At 48.7% G+C, this 23,165-nt stretch overlaps 1 protein-coding gene across 1 annotated transcript in view; it reads left to right on the forward strand.

Moving 5' to 3' along the window:
* doc2b (double C2-like domains, beta) overlaps positions 1–23,165 on the forward strand; it is a 51,795-nt gene that overhangs the window by 15,562 nt on the left and 13,068 nt on the right. Inside the window, 3 exon segments of the mRNA XM_078106957.1 lie at positions 9,077–9,156; positions 18,621–18,695; positions 22,577–22,686. Coding sequence (XP_077963083.1) covers positions 9,077–9,156; positions 18,621–18,695; positions 22,577–22,686 — 265 coding nt within the window.

Below are 23,165 nucleotides of genomic sequence, written 5' to 3' on the forward strand. Positions count from 1 at the left end.
ACACGGAGATCCCTCCGTCGAGGCGCCAAGTCGCCCGGAGGAGTTACGGCCCTCACGGAAAGATAAAAACTGGAGATGGTCAGGCAGCAGCCGCCCGGCTTTATTCATGCAGAACGAGTATATCCTGCACGCCACATATCTCCTGCTGATGAGCAGTGTGTGACATCAACACCGGCCCTCGTGCCTCCTCTTCATCACGGAGCTGAATTACTCTGCTTCCTTCACGACAAATGTCACCCTGCTGGATCCGCTGTGCAGGTAATTTACAGCTCTGTGGTTCCGCGGCGATTGGGCGCCGGCGAGGCGACCGGATGAGGTGGAAGTGGACCAGTGGAAACACAGAGGGCAACGGCCAGGGGGCCCTGCAGGGGGGCAAAGCCGAGAGGTGTTTTTCATGTTATAATATGTTGACGGTCACCGACTCGTGCGGCGAGGCAAATGCATATTCAATCAAAGGAAGCCCCGCAAGGCGTAGAACACAATTCTGTCACCAACATGTCACCGACTGCTCAGAATCCTGCACGTCTCTTCCCACGAGCACGCATTACAGCTGCAGCACTTATTTAAAATAGAAATCATTGGTGCAGAACAGCAGCAGCAAATGCTTGGAGCTGAGTTTTCATTAGAACTAATTAGCGCGTTACCATACGACCGGCTTGTCGTTTAAAAGGGCTGTTCGGCAGGCGGGATGCTGCACGCCGATCACGTCGCGGCTTAATCCGCGCGTGTCCCGGCTGCGGCGGCTTAGTGGAGATTGACCGTCCGTTGTGTTCCGGTACCTTTCTGCAGAGCGGCCGAGCCTTCAGTGGCGACACGCTAATCGCGTCGCAGCGGCGCTGAGCGAGAGCAACCGGTAGCATCGAATTAAAGGGGCACGTTTTAATCCTCCGCGATCTCATTCCATCACATCGCGTGAACCCGGGCGCACTTCTGGGGCGCACGCGCTTCCGCCCGTTGGGGAGGGTCTTAATTTGGTTTTGCCGATGAGCCTGTCAGAAGATCAGATAACACACTGGATCTCGGTAGGAACCGTGAGCCGCGCAGGTACACAGCTGGAACATTTGGCGACGTGGCGATGGGCCGATGAGAGATTAGCAGGGTCTATGGAGAGGCCTTCTCCTGTTTCGACTCCTCTCATGGTAGCAGTGTTATCATTTTATTCTGACCATTTTTCATTTGTGATTCGTGTTATTGGACTATACAAAAAAAAAAAAAAAAAATTGAAATGAGAATTGATTCTGCTGTCGTGTTGCCATCTGACTACACGGCACCGGTGAATATAAGTAATCGATAGCGCCTCCGATGTAAACACCCTTTATGCGATGAAGAATACATGTTTGCTGTGAGGCTCTTGCGTTTAAATACGCTTTTTACATAAAAGCGTGGATCATGTCGACGTGTCAAGGCGGCTCGTGTGTGCATCCTTGTCCTCTCACATTAAAAACAGAACATAGGTGGTTAATCTGCACACTGTTCCACACCAAAGCTCTCCGTATAAACGATTATGTAAATCGCTGTAAACGTCTGAACGAGTGTAATTGTCACTCTGAGAGGAATAAAAACCCCTTTGTTCATCTCTTGAACCCCACTCGCCTTAAACCCTCCAGCCACACAATGACCACATGCAGCCGTGGTACATCCTCTAATAGGATTCTTTCCAGCCAAGTGCATACCCCCCCACCCCCACCCCCCACCTTGATATTAGATCAAGTATGGCCCAATGTGGGAAGCTATTTGATGGGGATACAAAATTGTCCGCCGCATCCATTCCCCAGCTCGCCCCGTTCCTAGCAACCAACGAGGTTAGTCCGTTTCTCAGTGGTTTGGAGCGACCCGGAGTGCAGGCAGATGCCCCTAATCACATCATGCAGACTTTTTTTTTTTGCGCACACACAGGCACACGCGGCAAAAAGATGTGGATGTATGGAGAATATTCTGCAATCGTCATCTATTATCGCGAAGATGTCTCAGAGGACGGGCGCGCGTCGTCGATTCGATTCCCGCCGCCATTTATTCGTCCAGTAGAGCTCGGCTGCTGTGTTTCATTTTGGATCAGCCCGGTCACACGAGGACATGATTTGAAAGAACATTTGCTAAACCAGTGGGGTGCTGGTACCCCACCCTCTCTGCCGTCACCTTTCAGGTGCGATTACAAAGCGAGGGGGCTTCTTTTTCTGTGCGTCTTTTGCGTACAGCTTTTTCACAGTTCCATTCCCTCCGTTAAAGGGTCATCAAGCGTCCATCTCACACATTAAAATAAACGATTTCAATATGAAACAAAAGGTAAATGATTGCAAATGAGCTCAAACAGAAAGGTCACATGTGAGGTTTTTGTCATTTCAGATGATGCACGCCGGCCGGGTTGATGCGTCGTCTTAAAAGTTCAAATCAGTTCCAGATGAGGGGACATTGCTTCCAAAACTAATGGTGGGCTACAATACGATAAGATACGATAATACACTGTAGCATAAGACACTGTAACGCACAAGCTGTGTTTGGCGTCCTGACCGATGGTGAGATGGATGCAGACTCAGTAAAGTCCTCAGTGACATGTTAGCGATGAGCTGCTATCAAAGTACACAACCTCATCAACCCCCACAGAGGGGGGGGGGGGGTTTAGCGCAGTGGGAAACATCCGGGGCTGAGGTCGCGGGGCCCGAGCAGGCCGCAGCACGTCGCAGCAGCATTGTGGACGCCAACATGGGCGCCGATGTCGAGATAAGACAACAAGCGCGCAGAAAAAAACAGAAACATGGTGATAGATAGATGGGATTACTGTCAAATGGGCTGATCCGCTGCAGGGTAAAAAGCACCCGGTGTGTGTGTGTGTGTGTGTGTGTGTGTGCGACAGGTGCCTGACAGAGAAAAGACACACACACGCTCGGCGCGCAGACATTCAGATATTCTGCATGGCGCGCTGCGCCGTGGAGGACGCCGGCTCCTCTGGAAATAGACGCTTATGTCGGATGCTGTCTGACTTTATCTACTCTCTGTTGCCACGAGTTACCATACAGTGAACATTCAACCGACACGCGACAAGCGGGCGGGTCCCTGCGTCCCAGCGAGGACACACAGGGGACGTCTGCCGGTGGACAAAATATAAGAAGAAATCATGGAAGGAGCGATATCTATTTGATCCGATTCTCCCACATTAGTCACCAGTCTGTTTGAAGTTGCGTCTCCGTCTTCTTCTGTGGTATCTACACACGGACTCGGGGGCCTCAGTTGATGCTCGCCACTGATCAGACACACAGGTCAAGCGCCGCATCCATCACGCCGCCGTCTTCCCTGCGTTAACATTTGTTTGTGTTAAAACGACATGCATCTTCCGTATGGAGCTGAGCTAGCGGTGCTTTATCACGTGCACAGCCGGTGTGTGTGTGTGTGTGTGTGTGTGTGTGTGTGTGTCATGGACTGTATTTTAGAAGTGGATTAGGGAGAACAAAACAATGATTCACTACTCCCGCAGGATGGGGATTGAGGAAGAAGACCGAAGGGCCTAAAACCAGGACTAGAGGATGAAAAGAGACAGATTTTGTTGAAACTCTGAGTAAATTGGAATTAGATCCATCTGTTGTTGATCTTATTAGGATCTCTTCCAACGAGAGCCCTGAAAATAAAAACATTGGATGGATAATTACAAAAAGAAAGAAACCTCATTGTACAGCACAGAAACATTACAAGATCGTCATCGCCTGCAGGTTTTCATTGCATCACATGTATTAACTTAAGATCCGTAGTTCCCCCATTGGCCTGTTTCATAAAGCGATCCAGCTTTAATCCAACCTGTGGTCCCGTCATGTGATAATGTTCACAGAGAAGGTGCAGCAAAGTGAACCAGTCGCATGTACGAGTTTCATCGCCGGAAAAAAACGATCCATCATTGTGTTTCTCGCGTGCCAAATCAACACGCTATTATTTTAAATAAGCAGAAGGAGGAAAAACAAAAAGGCGCCCCTTCGGCCTGATGTGACGGTGCTTAAACTTCCCTCATCGTCGCGTGTGCGTGGGTCATCCATCACTGGAGTCAGCGGCGGGAATATCCTTCGACGGCGCCCGCGGCCGGCGTACGGTGGACCGCGCGTTGGAAAACGTCTGATTGCATCCGTCTGGGGGGCCGCAGCTCATCACAATGTTGATATATGTTGATATATGTTGATATATACATATATATATGTATACACGGCGCTGCGTTTGATCTGTGGCGGCTTCGGAGTCCCTCCGAAGGGACGGTGGGCTTCCTGCTCGGCCTGGGGGATTAACGCGGCGTGGCGCCGGCGTCCTGTGTTCCTGCGAGCCGAGAGAGACGAGCTGATAGTTTAATCCGACTAACGCGACGTTTTGGTGAAATGCTGAAAAAAGACAGAAAGCCGAAAGGTGCAGCGAACGTTTACCACACGTCTCGACGGGTCAATCGGCGGAGAACAGAACCATCAGCAGACGGTTCCTCCTCCACTTACTGATCAGAGCTTTTACTACGTTGTGTTACATTTTAATTATTAGGGTAGAACTTCAAAGCAACTTGACTACTTAAAACACAAAGCAAATGGAAAAATAAACCACATTTTGAAGTTCTGGTAAGCAAAGGATTGTTCGGTTGCCAAATGGGAAACGTGTTTCCAGTTCCGTGATTGAAACACCTCAAAATGTCCACTTTACACAGCAGACGTCTCGTCTGCCGAGCTCTTCACCATCTTCCAATCCTCGCAGAACAGAAATCAACCAACTCAATCGATGTTATCTTCAAAGAAACCAACAACAATACAGGATCCACATCATCATCATCCTCATCATCCTCCTCCTCCTGCAGTAACGTGACATCGCTGTCGTCCATTAGGGAATAACTGCTATTTAACCACTAATCTCCATGACCCCAAACTTCCTCCTCGGGTGCAGCTCCGATCTCACTCGACTTCTCGGAGACTGTCATCTTTCTGTGATGAAGCCTCAACTTAAAATAAAAGGTTTGATGGGAGTCAAGGTCAGCGGAAGGACAGAGCTGCTCCCGAAAGGGAGGACGACTTTGGAAAGACAACACTTTACAATCATGGGACACTCAAATATCTTAAATCTGCTGTTCAGCTGCGTTTGTTTCAAGCTCTTATCTACAAGTGATTAGTTTATTCTGATTTATTACAGCAGGGTTTTTAGGATGGAGTCCCTCTCTGGCTAATTCAAGTCATCTCCCGCCCGCATCCACATCCATAATCAGCTGACCTTTATTCCAAACCAGATAGATTGCAGTATTGATGCTGCCAGCTCTCAGCTTCATCAAAAACAACAGAAAAGCAATTTGAGACGGAGGAGAGAGTCTGGAAGCCTTCGCGTGACGCGGCACGAACCAAAAGAGACGGCGTCCGGGGGTCGTCGAGTCACGATGAGTTATGACCCGCCACGCGCCCGACACGCAGGGATTCACACGGCCATTCGGCCTCGTAGACGGACCTGAGCTCCAGCTGCCTCGGCTATAATACAGATGTGCCCCACCCCCCCCCCCCCCCCCCCCCGGGGAGGGTCCTAATTACCCACACTCGCCCGGCTTGCGTTTCAGGAAAAAGACAAAGAGCGAACCTGATTCTCCCAAAAGCAACAGTGTGGTTACGCATGAACCGACAGCCAGTCAGCTGGAGTGTCTGGAGATCCGTCTCCATGACAACTGGAAGAAACTCCATCGCTTCGTCCGACTGGAAGATGGACGTCTGATGCTAAATGTGCGCGTTCCCGTACTGATGCCTGAACATAACGAGCTCTGCATCTTTGACGCGTCCCTCGCCCCCCCACTGAGACTTCAGCATCACTGTGCTGAGCTTAAACAAGTCCTTCACCCTTCATCTGTTATTGTCACCGGCGGCCCACCGGCACGGCGCCGCGCGCCACTGCGTCCAGATTGCGGCAACGCGCGGAACCTTCCGCGGACGCGGTTCTAAAGCAGGGGACCTGGAGGGGGGGGGCGAGGGGAACGTGTCACGCTCCAGCGGCGCCGTAGTAATCAACAGGCGGATGACCTCTGCTCCCATTCACAGATGAGACCCCCCCAACTCAGCGGATACTTCTTTGGTTTATTAGTCTTATTAAACTTCAGGATTCATTAGTTCACGTGAATGAGAATGATTCTCACCCGAACATGTTCACATGATATGAAACAATCTGGAAACAAATCACAGCGTTTTAATATATTTGGAATACTTTGTTAACTAAGTTTACCTGAAAGGCGCTTTGGATCTCTTTGGACACGCGAGTGAACATGAACTCTGATCTGAAAGCATACCAGTGATTTGAGAATCTTAGTCATGAACTGTCTGAAATGGAACGGCTTCCTGTGTAGGAGGAAGATGTGGGAGAGTTTCCATCAGGTTTCACACAATTACCCTCGACGAACCCACTTCGCCGTAAAAAAGAGCTGAGATCAGGAGCCCTAAACACTCGCGCACGAACACTTGAACACCGACTTTCAGCTCATTTAACGGCATCCTGATTACACCTGAGCGAGTCCAGAAAGCATCAACTGTTCACCGGCCACGCCGATTATTTCTAAACACTCAAAGGTCGGACAGAAGACCAACAGATGTGAAGTGCAGAGGCGCGTTTCGGGGATCTTCGGGGGGTGCGCGTGTGGAGTTCGGGTCCCCGGGGCCGGAAAGGCCTCTGCAGCCGGCGTGAAGGTCCTCCTAACCCCGGGCCGTCCCTCGGAGAAGACAGCCCCCGTCCCCGGCAGCGGTGTCTCCTCCGTCAGCTCCCTTTACGCTGTTGCTGCACAGCGGTCAGGGCGCTCTTTAGGACAACGGGCCTGAAATGATAAATTTCACTCCACTGCTCCTAACTGATTCAACCAGAAATGGCTGCGCACCGCGCATGACGTTCGGCAAGCGGCGGCGCTGTCGACATTCTAACACCTCCTCTCGCCGCTTGTCGTCCCGCGTTGCCCGGGAAACGACCACATCTCCTCATTTATCTCCCACTTTTAATAACAGCAGTCTCACCGGAGCGTCGCCCTGTGTGTTTTTCCCAGCATTTCGACGTATGAATTCAAGGGGTTTACGGGCACCTCGCTGCACGCTGCTGCCACGCGAGGAGCATGAGCCACAGAGGGAGACCTTCGCTTTGTTTCAGAGCCGCGTCTAAAGAAAGGCCTGGCTATAAAAACGATTCCCTTCATTTGTTACTTTCTTTGAAAGAAACAATCTTTTGGTGATTCTTGGTTTAATGCTGTTGCCTCGCAAATTGAGTTAAACCCATCGGGTTTTTTTCTGAAAGTCACAGGAATTGGGATGCACAGCAGAGAGAAACACGATGAGTCCGCTCTGTCACATTCCCCCGGGTCAGAGCTCGCCGGCATATGCAGATGGATCAAGCATCTGCAGCGTAAAACACATACGAGCAGCTCCTCCGTCAACAACTGCGTGATAGAATCCCACAGTTGCCGCGGAGACAGAGAAACACACACGCTCGAACGGATGAATGGCGGGACAAACACTTTCCTCATCACTATTTGTTTACTTTAAAATGTGCCGGCACAATATGTCGAGTAGGGATGAGGTTAAGTTCCATAACCGACGTGTTCCTCCCAGCTGATGTAGTCACAAGGAGCTTTGTCCTTATATATACGATATCTACAAATACCTAAATGCACCAAAACAACAGGTGTTTTTTGTGCCAGACGGCAACTTCCAGATCTGAAGAGCCCTGAGTCTGTGAAATACTTGAGTTAGAGTTGTCTGTTTTAAGTCAGCTATGATACGATACAACTTCATATGATGATAAAGATTTATGTGCTTATAAAAAAAAAACAGCCACTGGCTCCTCCCACATTTCATTGCTCCTCCGCCGCATTTGAAGCCGATTCCACGTGGACGTTCTTCAGGGGAGTTAAAGCACGGAGGAGGTGCTAACGACAGTTTCCATAAGTGCATTTACAAATCCATAAAAGCAACGGGTGTTTTCATCGCTGGTGCAAATATCAAGGTGTGAACGATGCAACGAGTGGGTGATATTCGGCCCCCGCGCGGCCTCTCTGCAATATCGTAGCTCTTGAAACGTTTCATCGAGCCGGGAAGCGACCGACCCATTCGGGGAAGGACAAAGGATGAGGTCACGCCATGAATCGTCTCGGTTCGCCACTCCAACGGAGGCAGGAAGCCTCTGGGTTTGAAGAAAGGATGGTTAATTAGATCAAGCGGGGGGGGTGAAGGGGTCGCACTTCCCGCCCGGGGCTCAACCGACTCGCCGTCGCACACCTCAAGCGGGAGGAAGGTTGCTATGGAGATAATTCCACCTCCGATCCCAGAGTTTTGATTTCTCATCAAGGAAAAAAGAAGCCTGACAGCAACGTTACCGCAAAGCTCGTAGTCTTCATTAAGCCTTTATCTTCGTGCTAACTTTCATAAATGATAAAAAGCGTTTTAAACTAATTGAGCTGTTCGTCGGTAAACAGCCTCCGGCCCATTTGAAGTGTAACAATTGAATCACGTCCGTTCGTTCTACCAATTTACAGCCGAGCCGCCCACTCGGAGCCCACGAGCGCCTCGTTTTTATCACTCTGCCGCGTTTCTCTTCATCTCGTGTTGCTCTGCGTCTCGTCTTTGGTACTGTAGACACGAGCCGGGGGGGCGAGTACAGGAGGTCAGCACATTGGTCAGGGGTCACCCCCCCACTGACTGTAATCTCCACGGCAACGGCTGGAGAGGGGAGGGGTTTTTGCATCAAATGTTAAAAGACACATGTTTCATGCACTGACTTTTTCTAAAGAGATTTTAGGCTCTTTTGCCTCCATCATCTGTTGCACTGGTGCAAATATAAACACATCCAAAATAGACATTTCGGTACACATTTCTAAAAGGGAGCACAGAGTGTTTTCTGATTCACAGAGGGGACGTAATGAGATATCCACGATCTGTAAGAACCTGCAACATGTGAAATGAAACGGGAACTTTGGAGCTGAAAACGAGACACGCACTCCCATTATTACCCCGCCGGGGAGGATGAAAGGGGAGCCGCTCGGGGTCCTCCTCTCCACAACCAGCCGGTTGTCGTGTCACTAATTTCCTTTCCTCCCTCTTCTTCCGATCCGTCTCCGCAGCCACGTTGGGGACCTTGGAATTCAGTTTGCAGTACGACCAGGAGAACAACGCACTGAACTGCACCATCAACAAAGCCAAGGTGAGTTCCCCGGGGTCACGTCACCGACATCACACATCTGGCCTTGGATGTGCTTTAGATGCTTTCTCGCAAGTTTTCCCCCGTCGGATCGAATCGTAACGAGGCGGATCGACATTTCAATACGTTTTAATTCAACAACTGCCAGACATGAGCACAGCGGCCTGCTCTCCGGAGAGGAATGGAGTCTTCACACGTCCCACTGTCAGGATGTTTAAATACATCACTGCGGCAGGAAGCGTTCATTGTTTTCTAAAGCACAGTGCTTAGTATGTATAATACACTGTATAGATTATATATACAGCGGGGAGAACACTGCCAATTTTGCAAAGCACGTAGGAGTTTGTAAGGACATCAGCGATAAAATAACCAATTGGTGGAGACCAAAAGCGAGCAAAAAGGAATATTGGACAGTCAACCTCGACTCTTTAATAAAAACAGCACATTATCATTATCAGAGTGGACCTTTAGGTTCAATTTTCCTCTATTTTTAATAATAATATATTTCTTCACGCCGTGAGAAGACCATCTGTTCGTGTTTGAGGTGTAAACCTGCTCGTGCTGCACTTTACAACCTACACGTTTTCCCTTTTTTCTCATGAATGCAGAGCGGAATTTCTTTCAATCGTTTCCGTGAGCCCGACGGCATCCAGTGATCAGTCCACAATCAATTCCCTCAGCTCTCTCTTTTGATCAGCAACACTGTTCTTCTCACTCAATAATTAACTCCAATCACATCCCCCTTGTCTCGCTCTCTCCACAACGAAAGTGCAGAGAGATGTTTAGGATTCGGAGCCGGACGGCACGAAGCCGACGTCGACGGAAGCTCAACTCAACACGATAATGTTAACAAAGGTCATTGTAGCGTTCACAACGGAAGTGTGTTTTTTATAACACAATGTGAGCGCGTTGGTGTTGTTTTAGCCGTGAGACGCCGGAGGGATGATGCATGTTTAGATTTTGGAATCTCGCTGGATTCCTCGACAAAAGAAGGCCGGGGAGGGCAGCAGGAGGTCCAGGTCTCCAGAGCTTTTATGCAACAGAGCTGTAATTAAGATGCTGAAGAGCCAGCAGGTGGGAAAAGGTCCCCAGTTGTGGTGCATGCAGAACTTAATGGTGACATCGCTGCACTGCAGAGAGCTTTACCTCCAGACTTAATGGCTCAGAGCACGAAATATATTCATATTAATTCTTTTCTTTTATTGCACGCGTCGCAAACCGAAGCGGAAAGCTAAATCACGGGATGCATATATTCAATATGTGTTCGGTTAAAGTTCAACTGTCAATACAGTTATTAAAAATAAATGAAATCCAAAGAGAAACTTTCACACTTTACATTGAATCACTGCGAGCGGCAGAAGGGGCCTGGCTGCGTATCAGGGGCCACCGCATCAGAATCAATGCTGCTTGCAGGCTTCCTCCGGCTAATGGAAAACCACATTAGCATTGATGAATTATTCAGTAAACACACAATCCAAACATCTAGCATATTGGGGGGGGGGGGGTGCACTGCATTTACAAACCACATCTAACTTTTTAATATTTGTGGAGTCCGAGTCCCTCGCCTGCGTTCGTTATGATGAAGTGGCGTTTCCCCCCAGCAGCCATGACGCTTCCTGTCGGAAAAGTGGCATCGGAGGAGGCGGTCTTGGCAGGCGCGCTGGGCGGCAGAGGTGGGCATCGTGCCATCTTGATTTATGACGGTTGTTTTCTATACTGCTCTGCTGCCCAGCCAGCCAGAAAGGAAAAGAATAATTATTATTTTCTGTTGCCGCAGTGGCTTCAATAATAACCGTGATTGAGAGAACCTCAGTTAATCGTTCCTCTGATTGGAGCTCGTGGAAGAAAGAGAGAGAGATTCTGATAATCCTGCTCGGGTTAGCGATCGGATATACACGTCCCTCTTCGTAGTCAATCACAATAAAGAAGATAAAGAAGACATCACAACACACAGTGAGCATTTTTCCTTGCTTTGTACTGTAACACGATTCTGCTTCGGTTGTCGTCGGTGCAAAGCGTGACAACAAAGGCAACGTGACGCGCCTCCTTCCTCCAAACAACGCTTGCGCTGATGCGTCCTCCAGCATCTCAATGACGCTCTCGTGGATTAAGCGTTTCTTCTACGGGTGTCGTGGAGCAATTTAAAAGGTGGCGGCAGTACAGTTTCTTACCAAACCGGTTAATCCACTTTGCAGAAAGACTTTTTTTAGGTGGAAATGGAGACGCGTCTCAGAGCGGCGTAATGAGGACAAACAGCCCGCAGACTCTTGGTGACGTTTAATCAAATCCTTCACCTCGACCTGTTAACTGCTGCAGGGACACAAGTGTCTTCTTCTTCTCTTTAACCCCGCCCCACATTTCAAACATTTCACCTCTTTGCTGCTTGCGTTGTGCGGCACACATTGGCTTCACCCCGATTAACGGTTTGCGGTGAACGCTTTGTCTTCGGAAATCGTCTCTTGGGTCCACAATCCTTTGTTAAGACGCTGATGGTTCTGTTGGACCCGGACCTTTCGGGGCGGGACGTGTAGCAAAGCTTTAACTCTTCACCTGGCTGGCGTCACTCCGTCGATAACTTCCCCTCCTCGCGGGGGGGCGGGAGGGGGCGCAGGAAGTGAAGCAGGCCGCATCCATCACGATGGATCACATGATGGAAATAAGTCAATTTAGCCCCTCGAAATAGGCTTTAATTGAGTTAAAACGGGAGCAGGAGCGCGCGTGGTCGTTGGGAGCGACGGACGTTGCTCAGAGCGACCGGTCGGGATTGTGTGGGATCGAACGCAGATAAAAGGAGCTCAGCCCTTTGGGGGGGGTTTCATCCTCCACGGAGCAGCTTCTCCCTGTGAGGCCGTGTTGAATGGTACAGATTGACTCAGAGATTATGCTCAACGTCACCGACAACGCTTCCTTTTCTCCGAGTCTCATCCGACGCAGTCAAAGGGCACGCCGAGGGGTCCGAGGCGCGCCGATGACTAACGGGCGAGGTTTCTGTGCGTAGACACAGCGCTCGAACCTCTTCACCTCTTCACAGCTCAGAGAGCGAGAGGGGCACCGCTCAAGATCAGCGGTCAATAACTAATTGGGTGGAAAGGCCGAGATAACCAAATGCTGTAATTAATCCGGGGCCTTGAAGATCAAGGTGCTTTACTCGGTGACGCTGAGCCACAGGAGAGCTGTCGCTATGGATCATGTATGAATACGAGAGCAGCCGACATCACAACCTTTTCAAACTTATTCATTAGAACATTTTGTCGTCGTGGAAAGATGCGTCGTCTAATTTAACCGAAGCGGCGTTAACGGATGCAAAGATCCACACAAATTTTAAAAAATGCCTCAATATAGTATAAAAATGGTGCAAGTGAGTTGAGTTTGCTTTAGAGCCTTTTGCAGACCCGGAAGGACGCGGGGCTCCTCGGGGCTCCTCAGGGCTCCAACCCACCACAAGCTGGCTGGTTCTGCAGCTACCTGAGCTCAGTCCCCCCCCCCCAAGTAAGAGAAACAGCGAGTTTCTAACAGGGAGATATTGGAGTCCTGCATGTCGACACGGACGTTTTCATGGCCATTCTGTTGCTACGGCAACATCGGCGGGCCGAGTTCCCGTCGGCTTCCTTTACAACGCAAAGGAAACCCCAATAATATTTCCTCTTAGTCTTAAAATACACATTATATCTTTTATTAAATCCCTTCAAGGTCTCGCTACATATATTACATAAGTCTGGGCAGGAATCGTATATATAATGTATCCACAAGATAATATATATACTCATTGGACAAAGGGCAGATACGGTATGATAATAATAATAATAATAATAACAGCTGATGCTCTCACAGGTAAGATGTCATTTAAACAGAAACATACCAACTGAAACAAAGACTCAGCTGTGGGGGTGGGAAAGGTTTCGTATTACAGCCGTCTTTCTTTAGTGAAGTAACGTGTCCGAACGCACTTCTCTCTGTCTTCAAATAGATCAAGAAATTAAAAGGCTGCAGCAGCTCCAGTCCAACGAGCTACATATTCCTCCAGCTTCTCACACAATAAGCAGCAGCGGTCAACCGCTGACAGGTGTGTGTGTGTGTGTGTGTGTGTTCTGGCAGGCCACAGCTGATCTGAGGTCTGTTTCATGTCTCCCCGCGTTGAGATGCTGACGTGGATTCTGCAGAAACGCGGCGGCTAACAGAAGGTTACAAGTTTAAAGATGGATCCTTCTCCTCCTTTCTTTCTCACTCTGAGAAAGTAGAGAATGAGGGGAATCCGGCAGTGAGGATGATGGAGGATCGCTGGCCCGGGTCCAAAGGACGAGGCTGCTTGTTTGCGACGCCGCCCACCCCCCCCACCCCTCGCCACCCTCGCCCCCTGATCATTGAATCAGACGGCGTCTCACTATTCAATTGCAGATCCCAGACCTGTTTACTCAGCGCCGCCTCCACTGCAACCGACCTCAACACTCCGCTGGCGTCTCTCCTTCTCTTCCTTCTGCAGCCGACTGGCCTCTCATTGCCGGCACACCCACACATGAGTGTGTGGGAGCAGACACAGACACACACACACACACACACACACACAGGCTCTCTTTTGTATTCGTTATCTGTGTCTGTTTTTCGTCTCGCTGGTTTTTATTTTCGAATAACAACTTGTCTTCATTTTTAATCCCAGTAAAAAAAGCAGCGCCGGAGAAATACGTTATTGCCATTGTTCAACTTGTCACTAAATATTGATGAAAAGTCCAACGTCATGGCAACGGCGGAAATCCATTGTGATTCATATCGTATCTTATCTAACCGCTGACACTGCTGCTGTCGAGTCGCGGACCAAAGCTGTCTTTTGTCGGCCTTTTGTCCAAACAGTCGAGTGTTGAGTTTGTGCGTCGTCAGCTGAACTTCTTCCGAACTTGTTGTAATTTAAAAGGGAATTGGGTGGAAGTGAACCTGCTCCTCCGTTAAGTCAGCAAATCAAACGTTGTTTTGTAGCTTTTGTAGCCTGCTGACATTTGTTGTCCCAAACCACGATTCCCTTAAAGCTGGAAACAAACAGGTGAGCAAGCAACGGAATATTCTAGACTTTATAGACTTCATCCACGGCAAACCAAGCAGCTGCACCGACGGCTTCCACTCTGCGTCGTCTTCTCGTCCCTGCATGTCTGTTTGATATCTCCGACTTTAATTTCACACGATCAATGTTATCTTTCTTCTTCTCCTCCACCTTTGCTCTCCTGCATGCATCGCCGCCTCAAACAGCTTCCTATCCCCAGATACAAGAAGGTAAGTCGCTAAGTCGATAAGCTCGAATCCCAACCAGCAACACCCCTGTTCGATACCCAGTGAACCCCGGTAGACCCCACCCCCCCCCCCCCCCCCCCCTCACGTCCCCCCCACCCCCCCGTGGTGTTCCGTCTCTTCTGGCTGTAAATGACTGCACGCTGTAAATAATTACTCGCTGAGACGAGGTCGACTCGTTTATCAGCAAATAACAAATAGTGAGGAGGAAGCGATGCAGTGATTGATTACCCCGCACCGAAAGGTCGACCAATTTACTGATTCATTAACAAGGGAAGTCGTCCCCCCCACACACACACACTCATACAAGAAGCGTTGCCATGGCATGAGTCGTGCTGTTCTAGTAGTTATTTTTAATTAGTCGTGGTAATTCATAGTTTGAACACAACCAGTGACACGTTATCGATAACGATGCCGACATTGAGACTAACGATTCCCAGCGTGAACCCCCCCCCCCCCCCACACTCCCACCGGAGCCTCTTGATCACCGGCGCTGACGTTCATTGGTGACGAGCGGGACCCATCTGCCGGCCCTGCGTAGCGGCCTCCTTCCATCGAGCCGCCTTGACCCCCCCCCCCCCCTCTCTAATCCCAGCTGGCCCGCGAGGCCTTAACCCCTTCTTTAACACGACTGTGTGTCAGCTCCCTCTGGGTGAGATCAATGCCCCTGTCTCATCCCTCCTGTCCTCTGCTGGCCCCGGTGATTGATGCCCCCCCCCGGCCCCCTGTTAACGGGCCAGTCAGATATGGTAATGAAGACGTATGCCCCCGGCTGTGGGAAACGAGCACCTGTGTGGGACTCAGTGATGATAAAGAGAATGCTATGAAATACAGTCGCAGTGCAAATATATGAAACTGCTGAAACGCCTCAACCGGTTTTATTAATACTCGCGTACGTTCTGCAGCACACTGGCCCATCATGGAGTTATTGGTTCATTCTCAGCAACACCCAACCACCCGTCTGATCACATGACCTCGTTCAAGCCCGCCCTGGACTAAAAACCTTGAACCTCAACTTAACAAAGCTAGAGTGTCGTATTCAAAATGAAGCTGAACGTTCTCTTCCTGCAGCACCCGAGAGAACAGTCGCTCCATCGCAATGTTTTCAGATCTACTCCGAGCTGGAGCCCCCTCCCCCCCCCCCACAAAGAAGCTCATCATTTCCCAAACAAAAGGGAGCTGGACTTCCTATAAAAAGAAGTGTGAGATGGGAGGTGTGTGTGTACAGGCTGATGCATGTCGCACATCTGCCTCATTCACACCGGCCATTTTCCTTCAAACCTTGGTAATTATGATCAAGCGAGTATTCAACGCGGGCCTCCCCCCCCCCCCCCCCAGAAGCACAGCTCAGGTGTCCGTGTCCGACGTGGAGGAACATCACGAAGGGAAACAGCAGGGAGTGAGAATTCATGACGTGTTTGATATTTCAGATCAAACACGTCATGTAGAGCCGCATGCGGTCGGAGCGAGGAGGAAATAAGAGAGAAGATTGGGGAGGAAGGGTCACGGCGAGCGCCCAAATTGAGGCTCAAAGTGAATGTTGGCGCGTCGCATCAGACAACAGATTTCCTCCTAGCTGTTTTCACATCATTATTTCTCTAAGGCGGAAACGCTGAAGGGGGAACTTCCAGTAACTGATGTGTTGTGTTTACAATTTGCATGACACATTTATTCACATATCCATTGCAAAGGTACAAATATACAAAATCTCTGGTGTGATAAATCGAGAGAAACAGTTTATTACATTTAAACTAGGGCTGTCAATAGATTAATTAACTAATTAATCGCACATTTTTAAATTCATTAATCTCGATTAATGGCGATTAATGAATGTAGTTGTTGTTGTTGTTACAATGTTGTTTATAATGAATGTTTGTTTTTCTTCTAAAGACTTAATCTTAAAATTAATGAGTAATTAGTTTAGAAAGCGTGTATTTCAGACATTGTTGTTTAATTGTTAATGTTATTGTAAACACAAAACTACACACATTTGATCATCTCGGGGGCAGAATTCCACCTGGTGGAACATGTTGAACTAGCGACTCTCCCCGTTGTCCTCGTGCACTTTGCTCTCAACTCTCCATCATTTGACGTCAACAATCTCCCCACATTTAGCCAGAACGTTTTCAAACCACAGCCTTTAAGGGACACCATGTTGGTCCTCTGCAGCCTGTGTGCCGCGCAGGGTAACGTTAGATGTTGAGATGGAAGTAGCAGCCTGCTTAGCGTAGCAGCTAACGTTAGCTTAACATAGCGTTGCTTTAAGGGGTTTGTTTGCTACTCACCCCCCTTCTGTTTGACACGCGGAGTAATTCCTCTGCACGGTTCTCTGCTGTGTGTCGCACCACTGTTTGTTTTACTTTCAATGCAAAAAGCTCTCTCCAATTTTGATGTAACTGACTGCAGCTTGCGGCCGTTTTGTTCCCGCAATCAACTTCCGGTTTCCTTGAGATAAACCGGAAGTAAGCGAACGTTAACTACGTTAAAATATTTTGTTGCATTAATCTAGGCCACATTAATCGCATAGATTAATGCATTAATCTGGACAGCTCTAATTTAAACCCCATAATGATGCAATGATTCCATCTTTAAATAAGAGTAAATTAATGAACAAGCTGTGACTCCTGCGTAAGACGCATTATACTGTACACAATAATCACAGTACAATATGAAGCGTGACAACTTATCAAGTGAAGTGTATACTTGTCATTCTGACCAATGCAATTATTCTAAGAAACTTTCAAAGTCCTATTTCTGTTCTCCCTCTTTCACAGTTTTAGGATCCAAACGCTGCAGATAAGAGAAGAGACTTGATGAGAACGCTGATAAGCTCGTCTGCTTCAGCTAATTACTTTACACTGACAGCAATTAAGATCTGAGAGCAGCGAGGCCCTTTCCCACAAACCGGCTCCAGCCAATCACTGGAGGCACACGGGGAACCTTCGCTTGTCTTCTTTTGGTAAAATAATTATTCTAATCAATCTATTACCATAAGGTCTCCTAAGAAGGTTGATGCCGACGTATTCATGCAGATCACGGCAAACCTGGGCATTGTCGTGACGCATGTACGAGGGCGACACTGTGTGATTAGTCAATGTATATTTGGGTGGCGGTGAAAAATCAGATTGAAACGATAACCCATATTGTGCCGTAACAGAACATGACAGAAAGGAAGGACATGCGTCGTTCCATCGGAAAGCCGGTGGCACGAAGCTTCCTGCGTCTGTGACAAAAGCTAAACGACGTCCTAAAGAGCGACGGGAAGCTCCCCCTCATCGAGTTAGTGCTTCCTGTCGCTCTGTCAGCGCACTCCCTCCCGTCTACATCCCCCGGCATCTACGCGCTGATAAAACAAGCACGGCGTTTGGATGGCGAGAGAGTCGGCTGGAGACGCCGGCGGGGTGGCGGCTCATCGGACGAGTGTGTCCTTCCCCTGCCAGTTCTTCCTGCTGAGTGCCGAGCTCCTCCATTAAGCCGGATAATTGTGGGCGAGTGGACATCACATTTGTTTTGTTTTTTTTCTTTCTGATCCATTAAAGAAAGAACCATAAAGACTGGGAACAATTAGACTAATGGAACTGGGATTGAGATAATTGGACCTCGCGGCTCATTTCGGCGATGTGGGGTGTTTATTATTTGTTAGATCCTTTCATTGTAAGAGGATGAAGTCGGGAGGTTTTATGTGTCATGTATTCTGCTCACTAACACGGAATCAGCGTTATTGTGTGTGTGTGCAGAGGATTCAAAGCCGCGAATGAAAACATTTGCCTCAGGAAGAAGAAAAACGAAAAGGAAAAACTCCTTCAATCTGCTAGATTTAAAAAAGGATTCAATTAAAAAATTAAACAGTGCTGCTTTTTAACTGTTTTAATGGGACTATCGTCTCAGAGACAAAGGTCAAATGTGAAGATGAAGTTGAGGGAAACCGGACTAAAGTCCAAACTCGAGTTCCTGACGTTTTTATTGGACGAAACACGGAAAATCCTGCTAGACTTCACCCACGAAAACTCACAAAGAGCCACAAACCAACCAGGACTCAACGTGTCCACCAAGAAACCATCTGAGAAACCCTTTAAATGAGCGTTTTGAGGAACGGGCCCTTTCGTCTGTGCTGACGAGGACGTTACTTTTCTCCGTGAGCTTCTTGCTGCTCTTTCTGTCTCATTGTTTCTGCGCTTTCGTGTCCTTCACAGGGGCTGAAGCCGATGGACCACAACGGCCTCTCCGACCCGTACGTCAAGTTGCATCTGCTGCCCGGAGCCAGCAAGGTGAGATGTTCTTCACGTTGTACCAAAGCTCGTCATTGAAAGCCAGAGCCCCTCCACTGCTTTCCCAACCCAAGATGGAAATTAATCTTAAACGTCAATTTGCTTGTGTCTGCCGGGAGGCCTCGAGGTTGATTTAATCTTTTCATTAAAGTCCTCATATTGAATATAAATTGTGTGAATGAAAGCTGAAGCCGTGTGATTATCGTCTACCTGACTCACGACTTCCTTTCTTCACTTTCTCCCACCGCTTCACTCGCATCTTAGTTTTCTCTTTTCATCCGAACTTTGTGATTGTTTCCTCTTCATCTTTGACTTTGGAACATTTAAAGTGTGTGTGGACCGATATGCGGTGAATGACTACGTTTCAAAGAGCTTTTGTCTAAAAAATATCATCACTTCGTCATTTTATCCCGTCAGACATTGGTGGCACATTTTCAGAATCAGAAGAGCCGGACGAAATACAGAGAACGGAACCCAGCAGATGGACACCACGGCACGATATCACGATAATATCGATTAAAATTTCTGACAGCCTCTCAATTCTTGAGCATTGGCAGCGACCTTTGACCGAATCGGATCAGCTCGTCCTTTTAGTCGACACAGCGTTTTGTTACAAAGTTAACGAATCCCCCGAGGTACCTTCACGACAACGGGACGGAGAAGCCAAACCTTTCACGTGTCCGACGCCAACGTGAGAGTTTACGCTCCCCACCCAGCAGAATGCCTTCATCTCACTGGAGTAACAACAATTGTTTCTGGAAAAACACCAGAACTCGCCGTTTGAGGAGTGGGTGCTTATTCTGGTTCTGGCGTCTGTCGGCTCCCTGCAGGCAGATGGAGCCCGTCAGACGTCGGCGCTGCATATGCCCGGCACAAACAAAAAAACGCTGCGTGTTTATTTCATGCAACATGGATAAATGCGTGTTTTTTTTCGTCCAGACCCCAATGGTGCCGCGTCGAGACAGAACTTGAGATTTAAAAATAGACTAATCAGTGAGAAGGGAAGCGACATTCAGGGTGCGATCGAAAAAAACAAAGGGCCTGACAACCGAAATTAGGCGGGAATGTAATAATTGTCGCACAACACATGGGCGAGGACCATAAAGCAAATCAACAGCGTGCCGGCTGCCGGCCTCGATTAGACGGCTCCGCCCCCCACCCCCCTCTCCCCCAATCAGAAGAGAAGTCTGCCAACGGCCTCCGCACCCGCTGGCTTTGATCCAGAGATCTCAACCAGAAGACTGACGGGATTCCTCACAGTCGCTCCCGCTTGTCGAACGTGTGACTTTATGATTTTAGGACGTTTACGTGGAGAAAACGCCGCACGCACACAAACAAAAAAAAGTAGATGAAACGTAACAATGACCAGTCGATCGCCGCTTTCTTCGCTGTCAAAAATAACTCGCCCCATTTACCTCTTAATAATGAACGCGGTGATGAGAGCACACCGATGTACTACATGCTACACACGTGTAGTACGTCGCACATGTTCGCTCAGTATTCACTCCGTACTGCCTGAGAAACGAATGGCTACGTATGTTTTTAACAAGCTTTTAAGGGGCCTCGTATCCAAGGTGATGGAACCCAACAGATGCTTTGAAAGCAAGTTTCCCCTTCTGACTAAAATCAATTAACAACCGGATTCAACAAAAAGCCGGAGGCGCTTTGTGTTTCTAAATATTATAAGATATATGCATATATCTTATAATATTTAAGGATTCAGTTCTCGCTGGCACCAAACACTTATTTCCGCAAAGCCTAAGATGCACTTTGTCCGTCTTGCGCCCCCCCCCGCCGCTCGCCATCTGTGGCAGCTACCAGCCCTCCACCTCGTCGTCCCTGGATACATCTTCTTGTGATGGATGTGGAGGAACTTTCCACACGCAGTTCATAAGCCGACTTAAATGTACTTTTTAAACCTTTCTGAATCCGACATTTCTTTTCTGCTCTTCGGGAGAAGTCCGGCGTCGGCACTTTAGTTACTTGAGATTATTCTCACCCCCGCACCCTCGCACCCCCCCTAATGAGTGGTTCCTCTTTTCTCTCTGGGTGTCCTGAAATGTCACAGGTTATTTTGCTGCTGAGTGAACATAAACTCTACGAGAGCTCGCGGCTTCTCTGGATTTGTCTGGTGTCTCGAATCCTTTTGCGTATTCCTGTCGGTACAAACAAGATGCCGCCCCCCCCCCTCTCACCCACCCTCCCTCCCCCCTTTGACATTTCCCACAGCTTGCTCTCAAGGTAATCATTAGGCTCGGTCTAAGAGCCTCATTAGGAGCCCGTGAGGAGGTCATGAGTTCTGCTCGCACTCTAATCACAAGTGAAGTTTCACGCTCTGATGCGACGCCGGATCACCAGCTCGTCTCCTCTGAGACCACCGACACCCAAACGCCCGTAATTGTTCCAGATTAAACTGTCGATTACCGACGGGGATTAGATGCTGTATGGAATCGTGTTTCCACTGGACCGCGAGTACCGAAAGAAAAGACACTCAAATCGTAACAACTCAGTTGGTAGAAACACACAGAGGAGTCTCACATTCTGCAGCTCATCAAACTTAATTAATTGCTTGATTCGAGTGTTTTGAAATTGCATTACTTTTTCTATAAGAAAAGCTGTTGAAGAAGACTAAGAAGGCTCAGCAGAGGTTGTTCTTCCTGAGGCAGCTGAAGAAACTCAACCTGCCAAAGACGATGATTGTCCACTTCTACACCGCCATCATGGAGTCCATCCTCTGCTCCTCCATCACCGTCTGGTACGCTGCAGCCACAGCCAAGGACAAGGGCAGGCTGCAGCGTGTCATCCGCTCTGCAGAGAGGCTGATCGGCTGCAATCTGCCGTCCCTGCAGGACGTGTTCGCTTCCAGGTCTCTGAAGCGAGCTAAAAAGATGGTGGCCGACCCCTCCCACCCCGGACAAAAACTGTTTGTGCCCCTTCCATCTGGCAGGAGGCTGAGGTCCATCAGGACTAAGACCTCCCGCCACACCAACAGTTTCTCACCATCGGCAGTCGGGCTCATCGACAGAGCCCCGTCACTTTCACACACACTCACAGCACAGTTGTGTAGAATATGGTATCTGTTCGCTGGTGCACTTTATTTTTGAAAAGTTTCTCACCCACGGAGCCGCAGGGTGGATGATGAAGACTCGGCAGGAAGTGGAACCGCTTCATCATCATCATCAACCGATCGTTAGGGAGGAAGAAAGTAGTCAATTAAAAACAGACAATGAAGAAGCCATTTAAAAAGGAACTGAGCACTTCAAAGTCATTTTTAACTAAGTGACTGTGATGAAATGATGACTTCGTTTAAAACAAAAGAAAGTCAAGGGCCTTCAGTCAGCGCCCCCCCCCCCCCCGCCCACGGCGGCGATAGCGCGTAATGCGTCAGCGTTTACCGGCCCGCTTGTCTCCTTTCTGAGGGAACGGCGCCGGCGAACACCAACGTGACAAAGAGCGCGCGAGCGCAAAGGCGCTGCGCGTTCTCCATTATCTGTTTGGCTCGTTAGCTCGCTCTCGTTAGCTCGCTCTCGTTAGCTCGCTAATTCCACTGTTTCCATGCAGACGTCGTTTAGGGGTAAAATTAGCAGAGCAGCCGGGTCTGCTCATTTTAAAACGGGCCGTAAAACGGACTGCACTTCATTTTTCATTTAACAAACCACTTCTCGTACCTCTTAGCTTTCTATTTATTTTATAGTCCTCATTGAAGACGTAGAATCGCCGGTCGAGGCCTCCAGGTGCTAATTGTCTTAGCAATTAGCTGTGGAGCTTTGACACTGAGGGGTGGGCGCTCCGTGGGACGGGAGGAAAAGGGGGGTGGGGGAGTAAATCCACGAAGATGTTTAATGCCGTGGAATTGCCGACGACCTTGGTTTGTCTTTCAGGCCAATAAACTAAGAACCAAGACCCTGCACAACACACTGAACCCCGTCTGGAGCGAGACGCTGACCTACTACGGCATCACCGACGAGGACATGGTCCGAAAGACTCTCAGGTAGGCCGAGCCGCGTGGAAAAAAACCAGGAGGGGGGGACCAATGCAAGGAAGGAGGGAAAATAAGTAAATTAAATGAGAGAAAAAGTTAGGAAGTTCATTTAAGGAATGGCGGGAAATAAGGACACGGGGGGAAATAAGAGGAAGTGAAGGGGAGAAAGATAGGAAGTGAATTAAAGGAATGAAAGTGAAAGAAAGGGAGATAAAATAGGGAGGGGGCAGGAAGAGGGGAAGTCAATGACGGGTGGGGAAGCAAAAGGAAGGAGGGAAGAGGGGAAGGTAATTAGAAAGAATGGAGGAGAATGAATGGGGGAAAAAAAACATGAAAGAAATGGGAAAGAAAAAGAAGGAAAAAACATGAACAAATCAGAGGGACGGAAATTTAAATAGAGAAGTGAAAGAACGGAAGAGATAAAACCTGCTTTTTGGTATATTGAAGCATTAGCTGCCTCAGGGAATCTCTCCGTGGCTCCAGAGATA

The sequence above is a fragment of the Gasterosteus aculeatus genome, chromosome 7 (genome assembly GCF_964276395.1).
Source record: "Gasterosteus aculeatus chromosome 7, fGasAcu3.hap1.1, whole genome shotgun sequence".
Taxonomy (NCBI): domain Eukaryota; kingdom Metazoa; phylum Chordata; class Actinopteri; order Perciformes; family Gasterosteidae; genus Gasterosteus; species Gasterosteus aculeatus.